General features: G+C 49.7%; 2 protein-coding genes and 1 long non-coding RNA gene across 5 annotated transcripts; 1 reads left to right on the plus strand and 2 right to left on the minus strand.

The window, feature by feature from the left end:
- Positions 1 to 183: 183 nt before the first annotated feature.
- On the minus strand, positions 184 to 3,389 carry Rrad (RRAD, Ras related glycolysis inhibitor and calcium channel regulator). Of its 3 annotated transcripts, none has more exons than XM_048431224.3 (5): positions 3,190 to 3,389; positions 2,612 to 2,987; positions 1,891 to 1,964; positions 1,586 to 1,790; positions 184 to 822 (listed from the first exon to the last, which is right to left on the minus strand). In XM_048431224.3, the coding sequence occupies exons 2-5, from the start codon at positions 2,970 to 2,972 to the stop codon at positions 545 to 547; spliced, it is 918 nt and encodes a 305-aa protein (XP_048287181.1). In that variant the 5' UTR covers positions 2,973 to 2,987; positions 3,190 to 3,389; the 3' UTR covers positions 184 to 544. The 3 variants fall into 3 exon arrangements, with proteins under 3 accessions (XP_048287181.1, XP_048287174.1, XP_048287167.1); XM_048431217.3 differs by having other exon boundaries at positions 2,612 to 3,016; XM_048431210.3 differs by having other exon boundaries at positions 2,612 to 3,039; positions 3,190 to 3,386.
- Positions 3,390 to 3,410: 21 nt separating this feature from the next.
- On the plus strand, positions 3,411 to 9,706 carry LOC125398438 (uncharacterized). The gene is made up of 4 exons (XR_007231398.3): positions 3,411 to 3,573; positions 4,686 to 4,763; positions 7,043 to 7,168; positions 8,320 to 9,706. It is a non-coding gene; the product is annotated as an uncharacterized LOC125398438 (long non-coding RNA).
- Positions 9,707 to 10,492: 786 nt separating this feature from the next.
- Ciao2b (cytosolic iron-sulfur assembly component 2B) lies at positions 10,493 to 12,389 on the minus strand. The gene is made up of 5 exons (XM_085682095.1): positions 12,216 to 12,389; positions 11,979 to 12,056; positions 11,609 to 11,734; positions 11,165 to 11,210; positions 10,493 to 10,729 (listed from the first exon to the last, which is right to left on the minus strand). The coding sequence occupies exons 1-5, from the start codon at positions 12,372 to 12,374 to the stop codon at positions 10,632 to 10,634; spliced, it is 507 nt and encodes a 168-aa protein (XP_085538221.1). The 5' UTR covers positions 12,375 to 12,389; the 3' UTR covers positions 10,493 to 10,631.
- Positions 12,390 to 16,769: the final 4,380 nt, after the last annotated feature.

Here is a 16,769-nt window from a genome sequence, read left to right on the forward strand (position 1 = left end):
GTTCCTCCTAACCTCCATAGGTTTCCCATTTGTTCCCTCCATTGTGCTGACTAAATCTAGGCCAAACAGGACCATCAAGACCACACACTAGGTCATGTGGGCAAGGAGCCCTTATCTCTCAATTTCAGCATCTCTTTCTGCTCTCGAAACCACCATGAAAGAAAATTACTCAACAGCCCCGGCTTGTCAGGAAATAGTCTTTATTACAAAAGTCTGCATGTAAACAAACAGCAACCATACTGAACAGCCTGACTCCTGGGCACATACACCCACACGGAGAAAGGCAGAGTCCTGTCCACGAGCCAGGTTCAGGCTGCTTGGTATGCATGTGGGCCTGCACATGCATCTCCCTGGCATTGGCCTCATTGGCCTCTTGGGAGTCGCCTCCCTGGGCACTGTCTGTCTGTCCATGACCAAGAGACGTTCACAGCTGACAGTTCTCAGTCTCACAGAGCGTGGACCGGCACTGAGGCCTCTAGAGCAGTTGGCTGGGCCAGCCCCTCCACCCATCCACTGGCCCAGTATGCCCGAGGCCCATCGGGCCTTAGAGGACAGAGAGGTCATGGCAGGACTTGGACTTCGCACGGAAGGCCATCTTGCGGCTGTTGCGAGCTACGATGCGGCCCAGAAAGCGTTTGGCCTTCTTGCCAAGGCTCTCCCTTCGCCGAGTGCCAGCTTGCCGCCGGGCATTATCCTCTTTGCTGTCTCTGCGGAGGCGTATCTGGCGCACGACACCCTCAAAGAGTGCCTGGACATTGTGGTGCAGGGCTGCTGATGTCTCGATGAACTTGCAGTCGAAGACCACGGCGCAGGCCCGGCCCTCTGTGTGGTGGGGACAGACAGGTGCCAGTCAACAAGGAGCAGAGGATGCCATCTCAAACCCTCGCCATATCTGGCAGCTACAACTCAAGAATTCTCTAACAATGGAAGACGGCGCCTTAGATCCTTTTTAAAGACACAGAGATCCCAGTTGCTCGGTCACTTGAGAGGCACAATGTGCCTCCAAAGTTTATGGTGGCCCACAAAAAGGAATTCATGATTTAAAGCCGAGTGTTTAAAATGTATTCTGTAGTAGTGGACTAAGGCAAATGAAAATGATTTGACAGCTGAGAATTTTATAATGTATACAAATGGCCCAATGGCCTGTGGTGGGGGCAAGGTCACCAAGTTTGAAGTACTTGGTACTGCGTGCCACAAAGGAGGAAGCTGAAGCCCGATGAATACCAGGCTTACTCCGAGAATGGCAGGGCATGAAATCATGCTCTGACCCCCTAATCCTTTGTATGTTTTTCCATTTCCTCAGCCTCACTCTTGTCTCCTGTCAGGCATGAACCCAAGGAGCAGTTGAGGAGGGTGCTTGTGTGCCTCAGTTTCCCCTAGCAGATCTGGTTCTTCCCTTCCCCTTTGCTTTAGGCCTTTGGGAGCCCGATGGACCAGATGCATCTCCTCCACCCTCCAACACCAAGTTTTCTTCCTGAACATTTTTAGCCACTGATGATCCCCAGGGACTCAGGCTGAGCCAAGACTAACTGGCCCGCAGCCCAGCTAGGATCTCCCTCCCTTTCCTGACCCAATGTCTGCTTACCGTCCACGGAGACCTCACGAGAGCGCACCAGGTCACTTTTGTTGCCCACAAGGATGATGGGCACGTTGTCTGTCTGCCTCGCCCGCCGCAGCTGGACCCGAAGTTCTGAGGCTTTCTCAAAGCTGCCCTTGTCTGTTATTGAGTACACAATGACGTATGCATCTCCCATGGCCATGCAGTGGCCAGGTAGCCAGCAGCCCCCATCCTGGAGGGGAGACAAATACACACACAACCCTGTAATTCCCAGCAAGGCCCTTCCCCAGCGTTGCTTCCCCCCTTTCCTTGTGACCCAGCCTGCAACCTACCTGTTCCCAAATGTCATAGACCATGAGTGATGCCTCTTCTCCATCCACAGTGATAGAGCGATCATATGTGTGCCCTAGGAAAGGAGCCAATAGCCAAGTTATCAGTTGGCTGTCAAAAGTTCCTAGTGTCCAGTTCCTCTTCTGACCACACCTCCCACTTCTCAGAGTCTCCTGATAACTCTCCTCCACCAGCAGATGGTTGCTATGATCAAACGAATGACAAGCCTGGTAGCTGGGTGGGGGTTGGAGGCATGGAATGCCCCACCTCCCTCTCTGTGTCCCCAAACTAGCAAAGTACTGGGTGTCCAGGGCTCCCTGACCTCCTGCTGCCCGGCTCCATTGTGAATGTGACCACTGGCCAGAGGTAGCACAGTGGCTGTCTCTCCCCAGAGACCTTGGCTACTTAACTTTCCTCTCCTAGAAACTTCTGATTTTGTTCCTGCCAACTCTGGCAGGCAGGACTGTCCTGCCCCAAGTCACAAAGAAGTCATACCCAGCACTCAACTACTCGGGGCACTTCTTCCTTATCAAGGACTGGCACATGGGTAGGGAGAGGTTGTGGGGAGTAAGTAGGGATTTGTGGAGGCTCTGCAGTTTCTCCATCTTGGACGCTGAAGTAACATGATTCTGAAAATGCCTTGAAATTCCATAGTGTTTGCCACTTGTAGTCCATGTCCCCTTCCTCCTAACTATCTTTCTCTAAACAACTCAATTCTCTCACCTGCGGCTTCTGCGTCAGGGCCGTCTTCTATACCACCAAAGATGCGCGCCAGAGCGCTCTTGCCCACACCAGGCGCCCCAAGCAGCAGCACCTTGTAAACGCCCTCCACTGAGCCGCTGCCTCCAGAACTAAGCGAGTCGGAGGAGCCTTCGGGCCAGTCCAGCCTCTGCCCCTGTGTTCGAGTTCCCGCTGTAGTCGCTGCTAGGGAACCTGGGGCTAGCGCCGCCTGAAGGTCTCGCTCGTCCACAGGCATGCTCCTGCGGTGCATCGGGGGTGCCGGGCCCCAGGGGGTGCTGCCTCGACGGCGGTCGCGCTCCCTGCCCGCGCCTCGGCTCCCTCCGCTGCCGCCATTCAGGGTCATCTTGTCGGACGCCGTCTAAGGAACCAGGAATCGGGATGGTAGCTCTACAGCGGAAGCAGGCGGGACCCTGGAGTCAAGAAAGATGCTCAGGACCAAGGGCCTGCCAGAACCTATTGCGAGTCCCGAGGTCTCCACGCCTTAACCAGTAACCCAAATGGATCTCCATCCATCCCAAGCCCTGATGGTGTGATCCACCCCGCTTCGTTAGGACACTCACCAAGTCTCACAGACTATCAGGATCTGATCAGCGCTCCAGCACAGCCCACTGAGGGATCAGATAGAATCCACTCGCAGACCTCTGTTCAAAGAGACTCGGACCCTTGTCGCTGCCAAAACTGCAGCTTTTTTCTCCTCTGCTACCTTAGCCCCTCAGCTGGTGCTGGGTCGCAGCTCTAGGGCCGCCTATTTAAACCTCCACCAGCCCGGCTCCCCGCCCTCACTCCTACCCCCGCTCCCGCTCCCGCCCCCGCCTCCGCCTCCGCCCCCGCCCCAGTCCCCATCCCGGGTCCACGGTGCTGCTGCGGGGGAGGCTGACGCATCATCCGCCCCCGGGAATCCCCCACCTCCCTTCTAGGACCTCAGACTCGCCAGGGCGGGGCAGGTAGATGGGAAGAGGCGGGGGTGAGGGGGGATGAGGGGGTGAAGTTGGGAGGGAGGAGTGTGGGTTGAGGCGGGTGCACAGGCGGGAGGTGGATGATGCAGAGGCTGCCAGTAGTGGGTAACTGGACCAGTGAAGTACAACTCCCTCTGGAGAAAAATTTAGTCTGTCCCTTTAAGAATGAAATCTCCCTTCTTGTGCTCAAATCATAACTGTTACCCAAGTCAGTAGACTAGTTATGGACTGGACACCCTCATAGCCCATGACACCCATTCCTCCAGGTATGGACCCTAGCTCGAATTTAGAGGGTCCTAAACTGGGATTTCTATCTTCGACAATAAGTCCTTAAAGAGTCTCCCCAATGAAACTGTTCTTTATGTTGAAGGTGGGTGTCATCCACGACTCCCTGGGGTCCCTTAGAGGGTTAGAAGGGAGGGCGCAGAGGGCGCATCAGTGGACTCTTCTGTTAAGCCTACTAGGTGGAGGTGTATACTTGTCTCCTGGAGAGAAGCTACAGAGCCAGAGAAAGGAAAACACAAACCCAGGTCCCCACCCTATCTCTAAGCATGCCAAGCAGCTGCCAGTAACTCTGCTAAAAATATCTAACCCTGGCCCTAGCCATTTTGTTTCTGGGCATGAGGTTGCCCAGACTGGGGGGCTGGGCGGGGGTGGGGGTGGGGATCTAGGCTGATTGTGGGGAACTCCAGAAGGAGCAGCCTCTTTACAGTCTCCAAGTTCTTCCTGCTCCGGAGTCCCATGCTGGGCCTTTTGCTAGTAAACATCCCACTCAGAGAGGGGCATAAACGCAGGGTATGGGCAAGGGGTAGGGAAGTTTCAGGCACTATGCCCCAGGGCCTCTGCTCTGTTTAAGACTCACTCAACTCGTGCTGATCCATACAGTGGGCCAGACCCTTTTATCAACGGCAAAAGTAGATGTAGTGCTACCACTGCCTCAGAGTTTACTTTAGACGTTGAGTAAAAACTGGGATAATCTCAGAGGGAAGGAGAGGATATAGGGTGGGCTGAGTGCCTAGTGCTGGGTCTGCCTCTCCCGGCTCGAGGACCCCAGTCCTGAATTGGACATCATGACCTGTTCCTTCCTTCCTTGTCTCTAGAGTGAAGGCTGTGTGCCCGTGCTTGCTGTCTCCGTTTCTGCGTACCAGCTGTGACGTACTTCGAGACAGGAACTTGCTGTTAGACGTTTGTGATGACTGTGATGGGGGTGGGAGGGCACCCATTTGACTCAGGTGACATCATACATAGGTGGACCTTAGTGGGCTGTTTCAGGTTGCCATGGAAACTTGAGCCAGCTTTGCTGCTGCTGCATTAGTCTCCTTGGCAACACCTAGGAAGGCCTTGAATTGAGGAAACTGGCTGGGGGTAAGGTTAGGGAGTTTATGATACACAGTCCTTTTGTTCTTAAGGCCCTCAAGGTAAACAAAAGCTGAGCCGAGGCACCTGCTTATGTGTCCTTTCTATGAAGGAGGAACCTTGGAGGCCCAGGAAACTCAAGCCCAGGCTGGTTTTTGTTTCTTGAATAAGGCTCAGTGGGAAGAGGGAGTCAGGGGCTCCAGCCTCTCCTTACAGGACACAGAAGTCTCTAGAGTCAGTGGTCACTTCTCATCAGGAACCCTGGCTGGCTGTTTGTGACACATACATGCCCCCTTCCCCCCATGGCATGCACATACAGTGTGGCTGGAAAGAACCCTGAGGTGTCCAGGAGAGTGTCTGGCAGAGGATGGTTGGAGGAGAGCTGTAGACCTTCCCAGAAGGGGCCATACAGGGAAAGAGGGCTGACTTTCCCCTCTGGTAATCTGAGCTTTTGACCTCAACAGTGTATCTTCTTTGCCAAGGCAACGGCATCCACACAGAGCCACTCAGACCCCAGGCATTCCTGTGGCTATGCCAACAGGCCAGAGATGAACATCACAGGCCTAGGTATAGCCAGGAGCTCCACGATCCAATATCAGGACATGACCTTTAGATCATTTCCTGCGATACTCCTGCCACCTGGTCCTCTCAGCGCTCTCAGCTGCCCAGAAGGAGCAGACTGAAGTTGGAACCAGCTTTGTACCATGTTAGCAGTTCACCTTTGTTCATTTGTCCCAGAGAAGCCTGTTTCCTTCCATGTAGACCAAGGATAATGTCTCCCTAGTTTTGAGACATAAATAACACGAAAGGTGGAAAGCCTCAAGAATGGTATATCTTAGCAGACACTTTTATATTCTCCTCATCCTTGGATGGGGGAGGTTGAGTGAATCCATGGACTGTCTCTTGCTTCTGCTTCAGGATGATGTTCTGTCCTGATAAAGGTCAGGGACCCCAGGAACAATGCAAACAACTCTCCTCCGTTACCCAACCCTGCCTCTTCTCCGTGGGACCCTTCCCACTCCCTCAGATGACTAAATGTTGAGAACAGCGCTTAGATGCTCTGAGGGTTAATCTCCATTGCCAGCTTGACTGTACTTAGAATTATCATGGGCTTCTGGGTGTGTCTATAGGGGTTTTCAGAAAGGTTTTACTGAAGAGAGGATCCATCTTGAATTCAGGTAGCATCATCCCATGGACTGGGATCCAAAGGTTATAAAAAGGAGAAAGTGACCCAAGCACCAGCATTCATCTCACTTGACTTCCCACTTGTTGGTGCAACATGCCCAGCGGCCTCACATGTGTGACGTCATGCCTTCCTTACCATAATGTATACCATGTATATCCTCAAACTGAGAGCCAAGACAAACCCTTCCTTCCCTCAGTTGTCTCTCGTCATGGATTTTGTCACAGCAATGAGAAAAATAACGAATACAGCTGAACTTTTGCATCCCTACCCCCCACACAACAGTCCTCTTCTGTGACTTCATTCATTTCACTGAGCAGAGCCATACTGTGTTCCAGACCCTTTTGTCAAGGGCAGGATGATGGGAGAAAATAAGTGTAGCCGAGTGTGTTCATTTGTGTCATCCAACCTCTGAGGCAGTCTCATTTAGCTATGATGTGTTATTCCCATTGTGTAGACATAGTAACCGAGGCTGGAGGGATCACAGTCCAGAAATAGCACAGCTGTGGTGGAAGGCCTCAGAGATCTTAAACTTCATCCTCCTCCAACCGCTGCTATGCCTTCACAGCACAGCTGGGGTTCCAGAAAGTTCTCTGGGTGCTGGTTCAGTATTCACAGGTGGTGTCTTGCGGACAGCCAGTGGCCAGGCACAGATGTGCCAAGAATGTCAAAGTGGGGCTGGCGAGATGGTGCAGTGGTTAAGAACACTGACTGTTCTTCCAAAAGACCCGGGTTCAATTCCCAGTGCCTACATGGCAGCTCACAACTGTGTTTAACTCCAGTTCTAGGGGATCCTACACCCTCACACATACATGCAGACAAAACACCAACACACATATAAATAAATAAATAAAATTAAAAAAAATTAAGAACTGTCAAAGGGACTGAAATCCTAATGCTTGATGTCTTTCACTCTAGTGGCCTGGAAACCAGGAAAATCAATCAGAATGATTCAAAAGCACCTGCCTACTCTGAACATGGCTGAATACAGATACCGTGGCCATCTCCGACAGATGGGGCTTGTCACACTGAGGTTCACATATGGTGAGACCCACAACTTGGAAAAGATCTTTGGGCCTAGTCACCCTGGTGGGTCACCCCATCTCTCTGAAACATTCAGTTCCTTCACTTGTGAAAATGGAGGACCAAAGTGTCTGGAAGATCATTTGAGATAGGCCAAGGGAAAGTTTACATGTGCACAGAGCAGGCCCAAAGAGATGCCATGACTAACCCCATGTCAAGAGATGAGAAACTGAGTACATGGGCCAATGGCTTCATCTTCTTGGTCTTGGGTGGTCACATCTGGCTCTTGCTAAGAATGAACTGAGGACGTAGGAGCTGTGGTTTGGGATGGGCCCAGGTCTTTCTAGGGAGGCAACAGCGACTCCGCCAAGGGAGCAGTATTTTATCTGTAGCTGGAAATCTTATATTTTCCTAGATCACTCCTCACCTGCAAAGTGTAGATAAGGAAGAAAAGCAACCAGCATGTGGAGCAAGGTGATTTTCTGGGCAAGGAAAGGATGGACGAATAATCCCAGCACTCAGGACTTTGAGTCTGAGGCAGCCTGGGCCACTCACAGAGACCTTGACTCAAGACACTAAAACAAACAAATAAACAAGCAAATAATTCGACAGATCTTAAAGGGCCTAGGCTCTCTGATAATGAGGCCATCGCTCATAGCCATGTCTGGGCTCCCATAGCGGTGGGAAGTCCCATCAGAGAGGAGACTGAAACAGGAAATCCCGAGGCAGTCCTGGGAAAGAGCTTCCAAATGGCTAAGATCTGAGATCAATGGTCTCTCTCGAGATGACAAAGTGCAATCAGTGCACAGGGCCAACAGGAGGCAGAAGCACCTGACATTTTATCATTTTATAGAGCTGAGCTTCTCTTACCCAGCACCTGGGGTAACACAAACACCTGAAGGATGGATGGTGAGGATTCCCCAGGACCCTTTCAGGAGAGAAAATGAGTATTGCTATTTTAACCTGGGCACTAGGCTAAGCATCACTACCAGTGGGCAAAGGTATCCTATGTACAGGTTAATGTCACAGCACACACACCACTCCTGGCCAAACCCTCAAGCCTGAGCTCATTTGGGCCTTCAGCTTAACCTCCAGGGGACAAAGACACACACTACATGGTGGGACTTGCCTAAAATAACTCTCTTGGATTTTTTTCCTCTCTTTCTTTTTAGGTCAAGAGTTAAGATGTATAGGGTGGAGGCTATAGCCTGGCTCTGAAAACATTCCTAAGGTCCAGGTGTCAAAGGCTCATTCTTTCAAATGGAGCTACGGGGAGGAGGTGGAGGTCGTGCTCAGCGGGAGCTCTTCAGGAACATGCACTTGACTGCAACCTTTTTTCTCTGCCACATTCTCTGCAGCAATGCGCTGCTACACCACAGGCCCTAAAACAACAGCACCGATTACAATGAACTACAACCTCCACAGCAATGAGACAAAATAAATCTACTTTTTAAGGTTTTTTTTTTTAAAGAGTTATGAATTTGGCCAGCATGTATGTCTATGCATCACAGGCATGCCTGGTGTCTGCAGAGGTCAGAAAGGGGGCATCAGATTCTCTGGAACTGGAGTTATGGATGCTTGTGAGCCACCATGTAGGTGCCAGTAATTGAACCTGGGTCCTCTGCAAGAGGAACAAGTACTGTGAACGGCTGAGTTATCTCTCCAGTCCTCTTTACTTCTAAAAAAAGGAAATCAAAACAAAACCTAACTTGTTTTTTATTTATATGTATGTGTGTGCATATGCCACATTGTGTGCTGAGTGCCTGCGGAGGCAAGAAGAGGGTGCTGGGTCCTCTGGAGCTGGAGTTACAGGTGTGTCTGAGTATTTGATATGGGTGCTGGGAACCAAACTCAGATCTGGAAGAACGTCTCTCCAGCCCCCAAACTTGCTTTCTTCATAAATTACTTTATGTATGTAGTTATGGAAAACCGACTCCCAGTGGGAAGGAGAGAAAATCTTAGAAGATAAAGAGAACCAAACACAACATATAGACACATAGTAAAGATCTAAGTGCTGCTTCTGGAAAATTCACACAGGACTAGATATTGGAGATTAATTTTTTGTTTTGAGACAGTCTCATGTAATAGCCCAAACTAACATTAAACTCCCTACGCAGCTAAGGCTGGCCTTGAACTTCTGATCCTTCTGTCTCCACCTCCCAAGTGAAATTACAGGCATGCACTTCCATTCTCAGATCAGAATGGCTCAATTTTTGGCCAGGTAAAGAACTGTGTTATATAGTTGTGGTAGTAGTTTGAATAAGGACCCCGATAGATGCATATATATATATATATATATATATATATATATATGAATATATATAAACATTTGGTTTCCAGTTGGTAGAACTAGGAATAATTAGGAGGGGTGGACTTGTTGCAGGAGGTGTCTTACTGGGGGTAGGCCTTGAGGTTTCAAAAGACTCACTATTCCAGTGTCCCCCTCTCTCTTACTCCAACTTGTGGATAAAGATGTGAGCTCTCAGCTGTTCCTGCTGCCATGTCATTGCTCTGCCATCATGGGCTCTAGCCCTCTCAAACTGTAAGCCCTAAAATAAATATTTCTTTTATAAGTTGCCATAGTGATGATGTCTTACAACAGCAACCAGGAAAGAAACTGAGACAACAGACGTCTATCAATTTAGGACATGGTTCTTTATGTTTCTGTAGAAATAGTTCTATAAACACACACAAGTAAGGCCAGTGTCACAACAAGTCAACTGAATCTACTGAGCCAACCCATTGGTGGCTTGGCTATTCAGGTATATTTAAATATTTCAAGAAATTTTTAAAAAAAAATTTTTTTTTACGTTTGCAACTTTTGCTAACTGAAACATTGGAAGAGCTAAAAAAAATTAAAAAAAAAGATTTATTTTCATTTGTTTGTGATAGGGTCTCTCTCTATCAGCCTTAGTTATCCTGAAATTCTTTATGCAGACCAGGCTGGCCTCAGAAAGCAGAGATCTGCCTGCCTCAGTTCCCTGAGTGCTGGAACTAAAGTGTGCACCACCATACCTAGCTTACTGATTTATTTTATGTGTAAGAGTATTTGCCTGAATGTATGCATGTATGTGTACCATATGTGAGCTTGGTTCCTATGGACGTTGGATCCCCTGGAACTGAAGCTACAAATTGTTCTTAAGCCTCCATGTGGGTGCTTGGAACCTAACCCAGGCCCTCTTTAAGAGCAGTTAAGCGTTTTTAACTGCTGAGCTATCTTTCCAGCCCCACTGGGAGAAATACGAAATAATGGGGGCACCTCACGGACTCACCCTTCAAAGGCACCCACTACCTCTACGACCACAAATGACTCCATCATGAAAGATGCTGAGGCATGCTGGGAAATGAATATAAATTAAGGGTTTATTACAAAATGAAAAATGTTAGTTTCTCATCGTCAGTGATTCAAGAAAACAAAGCCACAAGCTCTTGGTGGAGCTGAGGCCAGGACACCTGTGTGCAGGCTGGTGGTCAAAAGCCTGGCTCACGAGCGGGCAGATAGACACTGATTAACGACCTCTAGTAGGTGGGTATTCTCCAGGGCGGCTGCCACTCGCTCCTTATCTGCAAGCTGTTTGTTCACTAGGTAGGAAAGAGGGGTGGAAAAACAGGGTTAAAGCAACTCTAGCCAGGCTGCTAGCCTCGGTACAGATTCTATCTCTACCAATGAAGGTCCTTTATCACCTTCGCAGGACTCCAAGCCTTGATCAGGATATCCTTATCACCTGTGCCCACACTCTCTTGTCCGGAATACCCCATACCTCCAGGGACTGCTCAGTCGGTCTCCAGTATTCCCTGAAGCCTGACCCAATGTCCTTGGGGACCATGGGAGGGAAGTTGATGGGAAGCGGGAGATTTAAGTCAGGCCAGTTTGGTCTAGGCTGGAGTCTGGCAATTTTATTCACTTAGACCCCCTAGTCCTAACCTTCCTTATAAACTGCCGTTGCAAAGGACAAGTCTCACACAGCTGGGGCCCGGGGGCGGGGGGAATCAACTTCCCCAGCAGCTCACACTAACCTGCATGCTCCGAGGCGTGGGTCCCGGGTGTAATGTGCACATCCATCTGGGAGAAAGACAACCTGGGCCTGAGCACTTATGCGTTTGTCCTTTTTCAAGAGGGGGCGGGTCCCTTCCCTCTGGACACCATTTCCCTACCTTCCTTCTAATCACTCTTCTATCCTGGCCCTTCTGTCCCACCCCAAGCCCACCTGCCATCCATCCACTTCTACCCAGGGACCCTGTCAGCTGCTATTGACTTAAAGGTCTGCCAGTGCCTCCAGCAAGGCCCATCTATGGCTTCCCTTTCTGCCACACTCCTCACTATTTTCTGGAGTATTTCTTGTCACATCAGCTTGGCGTTTCCTCGCAGTTCATCTCTGCGAGTTGGGATCCTTCCAGTCTCCACTCTGACGTCCCCTCTCCTGAGTAGCTGTTTCACCCTTAGGCTCGACTCCAACTGACCTTGAAACGCTGGGGAAGGGACCGCAGAAGCTTGACTTTGATAGACAGGCCAATAAGCGTGGCCATGCTGCAGTGTGGAATGGTGGGTGTGAAAGCCACGGCCACTGTGCTCTCGGGGTCGCTAACCTGGGTTGACAAGGGAGATTGGAAAAATCACACGACCGCCCCTAGCACAGAGACCCTCTCTTTAGTTTATTGATTTGGCCAAGTCACCTAACTTTTATGGGCTTCAGTTTTAATAACAGCCATAAAGTGGAAAAACAACCTCTTCGCCGTTTGTGAATGGAGAACGCCAGCCTCTAATGTATAACGGAACCTTTTTTTAACTATCTGAACAAGCTCCCACACTCTGATGCTGCCGGTGACTCACCTGAATCCGAACTTGCTCTACTACGTTCAATTCCTCTAGTGTCAGCGGATGCTCGGGGTCATTAATGGACCGAATGAGATGTGCCAAGTGAAGGAAAAGGGACTCTAAGTTTTGGCCCACTCAGAACCTCCGCAGGCATGCCTAACCGGGACACCCCTCCACCAGCGTGTGGTGCACATCACTTCTTCCCGGTACCCCAAGCCCCCACCGTCCCGCCAGCGCCCAGCAGCGGCGGATATCGAAGATCTCGCGGGCATCGATGCTGTCGGGCACCTGTTCGTCTTCCTCGCCCGCCGTCACTGGCCGCTCCCCGGAGCGCTCATAGATGAGGGGGTTGGCGTTCTCGAGAAGCCCGCCGCGCCCACCGCCGCCACCTCCGCCACCGCCGCCCACCATCCCGGAACTGCGGTTCCCACAACCCCCTGGTGGTGTGTACTTCCGCTCCTACGGGCGCACTTCCTGGGAATGAGGCGAGGGCGTGGTGTGACTACGGGGTCGCGCAAGGGACCTGCCATGCTCCCGGGATTCGACCGGTAGTTTGCAAAATATTGCCGTGCCGCCTGCGCGGAGCCGGGAAAGTGCTGGTAGCTCTCGCCAGGGTATCAGAAGAGACTCCCGCGGCTCTTGGCCGTGCGATCCTGTTTGGAGCTGGAACGCAGAAGCCAATACCGTTTGACAAGGGCACTAAAAGCTCCTTGAGACTGAACCCATACCACCCCCTTCAGGAGGATAGGACGAAAGGGCTTTCGTACGCTCAAATTCGCTCTCCGGCTATCTCGGAACCGTAGATCCACAAAAGTCACGCTGGTTTCCCCGAACAGGGATCGACAGGCACTAATTACATGCTTTTAAAGTAGACGAGCAATCATGAACTTGAAAACGTCATATTTACGTATGAGTTGGGGAGGGCCGATATAGTCTCTCAGACTAGGAACTAAAATAGAAAAGATGGTGTATACTTGAAGGTGGAGCCCGAAAACTATGAGTCCTGAAAGCAAAAAGGATTTTTTGAGGGAAGAGCTCCCCCCCCCCCCCCTCCACTGAGCTCTCGCTGTGTGTGCACGTGCAGTTCTCCTTACCCAGATCAAATTCCCCGAAGGTCTGCTCTATTCTCCATCTGGGGCCCGAGAATGTACTACTTACAGCTTCCTGCACTCTTCTTTCCAGTCAAAACCCCACAGTGGGAATGTGATTACAGGGGAAGTTAAAACAAGGACTCAAGACTTAGGAAAAAGGTTCCTGATGTCTTAAAGGACCTAATGAAGGAGGCTCTCCCCTGCTTGCTGGTCAGAGGTGCACTGCAGCCTGTGACCTTAGCCTATTCAGGAACTCTCCTGCAGGCACAATGTTCTTGCCAGGCACACCGTGTGCTCAGCCTACAGTGTCTGGGTCAAACTTCTGGAGGAGGCCTTGATATGCTGTGAGACACAGCATGCCTAACGACAGTACAGACACAGACCAAGATGCTGATGTTAATGCAATGTGGCCAGACAGACTTTCTGCCTGTTTAAATGCTGTGGTATGTGGGCCTTTGATTCTCCTCTTCCCAGTGCAGGAGGAGACCTTTGCAGAGCACAGGGACTTGAATAAGAATTACACAATTGTGTAGAATCAAAGGCTGAGCCTGAGGGTGAGGATGCACCCCGGGAGGAGCGTGTAGAGGGTAGATGATTGGGGATAGTGCATGTTATCATTTATAAACATAACGCAGGTGACCTGAGGCCAGTCCCACGAGGGGCAGCGGTGGGCCACCAAAGGCCTTGGCAGGTTCCCTTGCGGGTGGGAGACCATGGCAGATGAGAGACAGAAAGATTCACCATGGAGAGAGGGAGAGAGAGAGTGAGAGAGAGAGAGAGAGAGAGAGAGAGAGAGAGCGCTAGGGTATAGTGTTTATTCCCACCCCAAAAAACTGCCAAAAATGTTTACAGATTCAGGGTCTCTTGTAGCATTAGGAGGGTTGGATATTTCTGAGGACATCCAACACAGGATCCAGTCAAGCACAAGGAGCTCTGAGGAGTGCTGAACTTGGCGGTTAGACACCTCTGGGTGAGGGTGGGTGGGTGAGGGTTGGGACATTTTCATTCTCTGTGAGTGGCTGTGGAAGTGGTTGGAGCTGTTATTCACCATGGGATAATGATGGTAATAATGCCTTCCCTCTGGCATTTGGTTCTGAATGTGCTCTCTGGCATTGACTGACTGATGAAAAGGGCTCCCAGCAAGGTTCCTTGTCCAGGAAGGTACAGAGACTCCTGGCCCCACACTCCACACCTGCACTAGGTTCCCCATGTACTCGACTTGGACCTGGGGCAAAAGAATGGCTTGACTTCCAGGGCAATAGCTGAGCATGGATGGCTCTATGTCCAGGGTGTGTGTACAGGGCATCCTAATGTGTACCCTGGTGACCCCGGCTAGGCCACTTGAATCTGACCTACCCTAAGGAGGCAGCTCTTACTTTATCCCTTAGCCTCTCCCTACCAGACTTTCTCTTTTGCCCACTGTCAACCAGGCTATGGAGGTCACCAGTGCCTTGGGAGGCAGAAACGGCAGCCTGACCCAATCCTGTTCCCTGCTTAGAAAAATCTTTGACTGTGACTGCTGTGGTCAGAATCATTTACAGCCACTAGAGGGCAGAGTTGGGTCCCATCCTCTCCGCCCCATTCAGGCTTGGTTTCACAGGGACCATCTTGTTGGTAGAGTCTTCTGTGAATGTCCAGGATAAGCGAGCACTTATGTTTATTTTCCACAGTATGGTCACAAACTTTCTAGAGCTGGACTTCACTCAGGACAGCTCACTTCACCGCACAGCATGTCACAACTTTCTCATATCATAGAGGATGAAGCATTATTGAGGAGATTCTCTAAACGACCATCTCAGCAAGTTGTCTCTTGTTGTGACAAATGCCAAGCATAATTGGTGTTTCATAAGTTTCGTGGACAGAGATCCCATCTATACCGTAAAGATGGTTGACTGTGGGTTTCCAAAATGAGAATGGGGGTGTCAGAAAGCCCAGGCATGCCCATCAGAAGAGACTGCTGTCCCCTGTCTCCTTGAGTACCTATCCATGTATCCTTATGCTTTTTAAAATTCCCTACACACCTATGGCTCTTATGACACCCCTATTATCCTTGGTCCCCCACGTCATTAATTTCCATTCTTAACTTATTTTCATCCATAAGTTTTTTTTATTTGTCCTCTAAGCAAAGAAAAACGAAACCCCTCCCTTCTACTTTGTCTTTCTATAAGGGTGCCAAATTGTGTTGTCTGCAAGTGTTTTCCTAAGACATTTCATCTCTGTCACCACACAGCTGGATCCTTCTGCCTATAGACCTGAGATAGCCATAGCTTTTTGCCTCCGGGAAACTACCTTTTCAGAGTTCTAGTTTTCCAGGTGCTCCGAGTCTGTCTTTTTTCCGTAAACTGCATTGAAAACCAACCACAGGACATCACGAAGTGACGACTCTTGCATTGCTCACCTTGGACACCAGAGGGCAGACAAAGATAAAGTTCCACAACTGCAGGCTGGTTCTGCTGGAGCCTGAGTCTCATTGCAAGCATATTTCAGATGAACGGAGTGTTAGCAGTGGACTTTGTAGATTTCAGAACTTGTCTTATTTTGTGGAGCTTTATTGTCAAATGATAAGTATGCACTCAAATTCATTTACTCCCACAGCTTAGTGTAGTGGGATAAAATATGAGGCACGTAACCACATCCACTTCAGGTTTGAGACTTGTTTTCTGACTAACAACAAATGTTTCTCTATGCTTCTTTTCATTAACCATTGACTTGAGCCCTGTTTCCTGGCAACCAACTGACTGCTTCCTGGAGTTGATGTTTGGCAATAGAGTACAATTCAGAACCATCAGAGTCTTGTCTATCCTATCACGGAGAAGAATCATGTGTGAAAGATTCTGTCTTTGACTATTATGTCTCTGAGATTCAAATGGCACTTTCCTTTGACTGCGAGTGAATGCCTTGTACCCACTCACCTGTTGGTGCACATGTGAGTGACTTCTGGTTTGGGCTATTTTAATCAAGCTATCCTGCACATCTTCAAACATGACTTTGAGCTGGGCACGGTGGCACACGACTTTAATCCAAGCGCTCAGGAGGCAAAGGCAAGTGAATCTGTGAGTCTGAGCTAGCCTGGTCTACAGTGTGAGTTCTCAGACAGCCAGGGCTATGTAGAGAGCTCTTGTGTCAAAACAACAAAATGCAAGCAAACAAACAAAACTTGTGGCTTGGTGTGAAGACATTCACTTGTTTCTTCAGGCTAAAGTCCTGAAAGCAGAATTGTTGAGTCATAGAACAAATGTGTTTAACATCCAGAGAAAAGGTGAAATTGCCTTCTCAAATCACCATCTAATCATTTTACTTCCCCTCTAGCCGTGTTTGTTGAATCACTTGCTCCATGTCTTTGCCAAGACTTTGGCTTATGGATCTTAAATCTGATTATATTAAATGGGTGTGAAGTGGTTGTCTCATTTCAGCAGCTCCCTTTAGCTTTATTCCCTTCCCGCCACACACACACACACACACACACACACACACACACCCCACTTTCACAATTTCCTCGTATACAATGTCTAGTGAGACTCTCCTCATATACAGACAATGACTAGTGAGACTCTCCATTCCACATTCTCTATGGTCTTGGCCTCTGAACGACAGTGCACTAGGTAGCAGAGTGTATGGTGACCCTCCTCCAGCTTGCTGTAGAAGCCCAGGATTCGGAAGATGACCATACTATCCAGTTAACTAGAGAAACTGGTTCTCCGACTCTGAGCTTGGA

The sequence above is a fragment of the Myodes glareolus genome, chromosome 22, assembly GCF_982192425.1.
Source record: "Myodes glareolus chromosome 22, mMyoGla1.1, whole genome shotgun sequence".
Lineage (NCBI taxonomy): Eukaryota > Metazoa > Chordata > Mammalia > Rodentia > Cricetidae > Myodes > Myodes glareolus.

Coding starts and splice junctions, on each gene's coding strand:
- Ciao2b (XM_085682095.1), bottom strand. CDS start 12,374: ATGGTGGGCGGCGGTGGCGGAGGTGGCGGCGGTGGGCGCGGCGGGCTT. Junction 11,211..11,608: donor CCCTTCCCCAGCGTTTCAAG/GTCAGTTGGAGT, acceptor TCTTTCTCCCAG/ATGGATGTGCACATTACACC. Junction 10,730..11,164: donor CCACGCCTCGGAGCATGCAG/GTTAGTGTGAGC, acceptor TTTCCTACCTAG/TGAACAAACAGCTTGCAGAT.
- Rrad (XM_048431224.3), bottom strand. CDS start 2,972: ATGACCCTGAATGGCGGCAGCGGAGGGAGCCGAGGCGCGGGCAGGGAG. Junction 1,965..2,611: donor CCCTGACGCAGAAGCCGCAG/GTGAGAGAATTG, acceptor CTCCTTTCCTAG/GGCACACATATGATCGCTCT. Junction 823..1,585: donor TCGTGAGGTCTCCGTGGACG/GTAAGCAGACAT, acceptor CCCACCACACAG/AGGGCCGGGCCTGCGCCGTG.